The sequence below is a fragment of the Borostomias antarcticus genome (assembly GCF_949987555.1).
Source record: "Borostomias antarcticus genome assembly, chromosome: 8".
Classification (NCBI taxonomy): domain Eukaryota; kingdom Metazoa; phylum Chordata; class Actinopteri; order Stomiiformes; family Stomiidae; genus Borostomias; species Borostomias antarcticus.
In genome coordinates, this window is record NC_140241.1 from 2,009,290 (window position 1) to 2,014,289 (window position 5,000).

Below are 5,000 nucleotides of genomic sequence, written 5' to 3' on the forward strand. Positions count from 1 at the left end.
TGTCTGTCCAGACCTCTCTCTCTCTCTCTCTCTCTCCCTCTCTCACTCTCTCTGTCCAGACCTCTCTCTCTCCTCTCTCCCTCTGTCTGTCCAGACCTCTCTCTCTCTCTCTCTCTCTCTGTCTGTCCAGACCTCTCTCTCTCCCTCTCTCCCTCTGTCTGTCCAGACCTCTCTCTCTCTCTCTCTCTCTCTGTCTGTCCAGACCTCTCTCTCTCCCTCTCTCCCTCTGTCTGTCCAGACCTCTCTCTCTCTCCTCTCTCCCTCTGTCTGTCCAGACCTCTCTCTCTCTCTCTCTCCCTCTGTCTGTCCAGACCTCTCTCTCTCTCCTCTCTCTCTGTCCAGACCTCTCTCTCTCTCCTCTCTCTCTGTCCAGACCTCTCTCTCTCTCTCTCTCTCTCCCTCTGTCTGTCCAGACCTCTCTCTCTCTCCCTCTCCTCTCTCCCTCTGTCTGTCCAGACCTCTCTCTCTCTCTCCTCTGTCCCTCTGTCTGTCCAGACCTCTCTCTCCTCTCTCCCTCTGTCTGTCCAGACCTCTCTCTCTCTCTCCCTCTGTCTGTCCAGACCTCTCTCTCTCTCCTCTCTCCCTCTTTCTGTCCAGACCTCTCTCTCTCTCTCCCTCTGTCTGTCCAGACCTCTCTCTCTCTCTCTCTCCCTCTGTCTGTCCAGACCTCTCTCCTCTCTCTCTGTCCAGACCTCTCTCTCTCTCTCCCTCTGTCTGTCCAGACCTCTCTCTCTCTCTCCCTCTGTCTGTCCAGACCTCTCTCTCCTCTCTCCCTCTGTCTGTCCAGACCTCTCTCTCTCTCTCTCTCTCTCCCTCTGTCTGTCCAGACCTCTCTCTCTCTCTCCTCTCTCCCTCTGTCTGTCCAGACCTCTCTCCTCTCTCTCTGTCCAGACCTCTCTCCTCTCTCTCCGTCCAGACCTCTCTCCTCTCTCACTGTCTGTCCAGACCTCTCTCTCTCCTCTCTCCCGTCTCCCTCCCTCCATCCTTCTCCCCTCTCTGTTCTCTCCTCCTCCCCACGGATCCTCTTTACTGTCTGCTCTGGTCTGGTCTATCTCTGGTTCTGGGGGATGCTGCTCTGGTCTGGTCTATCTCTGGTTCTGGGGGATGCTGCTCTGGTCTGGTCTACCAGAGCGATTTTCATGAATCAGGTGTGGTTACAGTATGAATCAGGCGTGGTTACAGTATGAATCAGGCGTGGTTACAGTATGAATCAGGCGTGGTTACAGTATGAATCAGGCGTGGTTACAGTATGAATCAGGCGTGGTTACAGTATGAATCAGGCATGGTTACAGTATGAATCAGGCGTGGTTACAGTATGAATCAGGCGTGGTTACAGTATGAATCAGGCGTGGTTACAGTATGAATCAGGCGTGGTTATGTCTTTATGGGAGGAAGCGGTCTCAGCTCCAAACTGCATGTTTTGCTGTAGCTCTCGTGTAGTTAAGCATTTAACAATTGATCATACCGTTGAGAGAGGTCGGGGAAGAATTTGTACAGTTCTATTTTGGCTTAAATGGGTGAACTATATATATTTTTTGCTTCCCTCTGGAAAATTATGGGTAGGATCACTACAGTACGTACACCCCCCCCCCTTCTCTCTGTAAAGCACATTGTGTTACCTTTGTGTATGAAATGCGCTTTTTATATAAATAAAGTTTGATTTGTAGTTGCCCAACACAGAATTTTACAAATTGCTGCAGCAGAGCCAAAGAATCAGGTCTAAAAAAAACAGATTTTCCACAGAGGAGCTCATTTGAACGAGCTGTTGAACCAGACGCACGACTCAGGAGGCAGGGAGGCAGCTCCAGCCCAGGTGGGCGATTTAATGAGCAAAATGTAAGAAGTACAAAGGTTTGTGCTGGGAGGAGCTTCAGCAGGGAGTCTGTGCCACTGCGTTAAGTAACTGAGCGGCTCAGCTTTGCTCAGAGGGAAGAGCGCCCCCTACAGGCTCCTCAGTTCCGCTCGCCCTCAGACGATTAATAACAAAAACAATATTAAGATCATTTCTCAAATTGATGTGATGGTTATTGTGACAATTACGATGCTCTAGGACAAATGCTGTTTTCATAGGACAAATGCAGGGCTCTCTCTGGCCCAGGATCAGTGTGCGAATTATACCATGGTCCTTGGGGAGCCCTCATTTCAACCGACGTTCTCTCACGTCCTGTGTTCCGCATATTCACGCCCCGACATTTAAACATGCCGTCGTTATTAACAATTATATCATATCCCAAACCAGATAAAAACAAATTTCTGGGCAAAGAGGAAAATAATGCCAAAAATAGCATTTATTCGGCTATCATATCAATATTTTAGAGACCCCCCCCAAATTTCACGAACCATGTTTTCAGGGGAGCTCATGTCTCTTCTAGGGGTCTCTAAATATATAATTCAGCTGGCTCAAACTTGAATCCAGCAGCCATCTACTAATGAATATGAAATATTCATTTCCATTTCTTTTCAAATACTTTTGAGGGAGAGACCTTTGAGACCTGGGTGTCTTTTAAAAAAGTGGCCTGTGTAAATGAAATCGAAAGACATGAAACAAATGTCTGAAACCAATATGAAAGTATAAAAATAAAATAAAAATACTACAACAATAATACACAAGAAAGAAAAGTATAAAATATACTTTAAAAAAAATAAACAAGTAAGGTAACAAGACAATGCAGAGTTTAACAAGACAATGCAGAGTTTAAACCGTCACAATTCTGGCTATAGTGGTTATAGTCCTACAGTGGTTATAGTCTAACCTTTTTCAGGCCTAAGTGGGTTCTCCCCCCCCCTCCCCCCCCCCCCCCCATCCCTCATTCCTGGAAATCAGGACCCACCCAGCACACATGACTCACCGCTCAATGTTAACTGTATCAGATCTGATAAGCGCGTGCTAAATAACGGCCACACCACCTGGACTTCCGCATGTGGTCCTATCCCAGAAACACCCCCCTCCCCCCAACCAAACCTACGTTTCTCAGACCAATCACACGGTTAATAATCTGCTAACCTGTGTGTGCAAGACCTTTTCTAGAAAGGGAAGTTCACATCTATGTGAAAGTGAGAGCTTTTTATGACAACTTACTGTGTACCAGGCTGGGTTGTGTATCTTCTTCCCTGCATTAGAAAGCCGTTTTGTGTATGTTATGTGTGGACAGTGTGTGTGTGTGTGTGTGCGTGCGTGCACGTGTTTGTGTGCGTGCACGTGTTTGTGTGTTCTAGGTAATAATCCATTCATATCTCTCTAACAGCAGCACCTTTAGGATTTATTTATGACTCTAATAACCTCATCTAGATTTGACATTTTCTCTCTGCTAATGGCTTAGCCCGTCACAACCCCGTAAATGTCATCTCTCCTTCTCCCTCCAACATATAGACACATCTGCCCGCACACTCATTACAGAACACATGGTGATTATCTGACACAACACCGGGTGGTTATCTGCTCAGGAAATGAAGGCACATGAAAGCCAGATAGCCACGCCCCCGGGGTCGATGGCAAAGTTATGATAAGTTGCCTGATGAAGACCTAAGGATGAAAACGTTGCTTTTTTCCAATAAAGTGCAGATCTTTCCTCTCTCCAAAGGTTATGATACTGTCATGGACGATACAGGTACACATTGATGAAGATGGAGGATTTGCAAAATGCATTGTGACAAGATAGCTTAATTTAAATTGTGTGTCTGTGTGTTGTTGGGTTTAAGCTCACAACTCATTCCTGTAGGAGTGTGTGCCTATGTTGTGTTTTTTGAGTAGTGTGTGAGACTGTGTGTGCGCACACGCCCACTTGAAGAGTGATTGTCACGATGATAGTGTCACGCCCTGCCTGTCACCATGGACTTCCAGTCACCCTGGACTTCCTGTCACCCTGGACTTCCTGTCACCCTGGACTTCCTGTCACCATGGACTTCCAGTCACCCTGGACTTCCTGTCACCCTGGACTTCCTGTCACCCTGGACTTCCTGTCACCATGGACTTCCTGTCACCCTGGACTTCCTGTCACCCTGGACTTCCTGTCACCCTGGACTTCCTGTCACCCTGGACTTCCTGTCACCCTGGACTTTGTGGCCCCTCTGTTTTTCATTGTCCAGTCTTTAACCCCATTCACACATACAAGCTTTCCCATGAAATTCTAGGGAATTGACCAGTTAGGGGGCATGTATGAATGAGATGTCAAGGCCTAGTATAGTTCCTGGAAACTGCCAGGATGGCGGTGTTGTGAACAGAAGCTGTTCCATTACCAGGTAGGTCCGTCTAACGAAAGACATGACAGATTGATTTCAGGCGCCACAGGAAGTTCCAAAATTCACCCAAAGGAAAAAAAAATATTTGAATCATTTTAACATGATCGAAATAGTTAGGTCTATCATCAACCAAAGCACATAGCCTTTTTCTAACCAAAGTTTCGGAATTAAAAAATATTTAAAAAGATAAAAACAAAAATATATATGTTCCACTTGTAAGAATAATCCATCGTCCTGCAGTTGGCTACACGTTCTCTTCTACCAACGCGGCCTCGTCACAAACTATTCCTGACCGTGTTTTTTTATGGGCGGCCTCTCCACATATTAAGCCCTTGATGTGTCGCGTTTAATCAGCGGTGGAGATGTATTCCTCTCTGTAGCTAATAGGCCTGACCTCTGTTTCAAATGGAAATCTGCTCTGGTCTGTTAACGACTGTAATAAGCTATAATAATCACAGCTACCTGATGGACTGATGGGAGCTTTTGTCCTAGGCCCCGCTGTGATGGTGTGAGATAACATGAATGCCTCTCTCTTTCCTGCTCTCCCTTCCTCTCTCTCTCTCTCTCTCTGTCTTTCTCTCTCTTGATAGCGATCTCTCCTCCCACCAATCACCTCGTCCGTCTCTGTTCTCCCCAGGTGTAACAGGCCTGGTGCACATAGATGAGAACGGAGACAGAGAGACAGACTTTGCCCTGTGGGACATGACGGACACAAACAGCAGTACTTTCCAGGTACCTTACACCACGCGAACACACACACA

At 46.8% G+C, this 5,000-nt stretch overlaps 1 protein-coding gene across 1 annotated transcript in view; it reads left to right on the top strand.

Annotated features, from left to right (window-relative positions):
• npr1b (natriuretic peptide receptor 1b) overlaps positions 1-5,000 on the top strand; it is a gene marked incomplete at both ends in the record, with an annotated part of 52,499 nt that overhangs the window by 27,695 nt on the left and 19,804 nt on the right. The window contains one exon of the mRNA XM_084441999.1: positions 4,877-4,971. Within this exon, the coding sequence (XP_084298125.1) occupies positions 4,877-4,971 (95 nt within the window). The remainder of the gene's footprint in view (positions 1-4,876; positions 4,972-5,000) is intronic.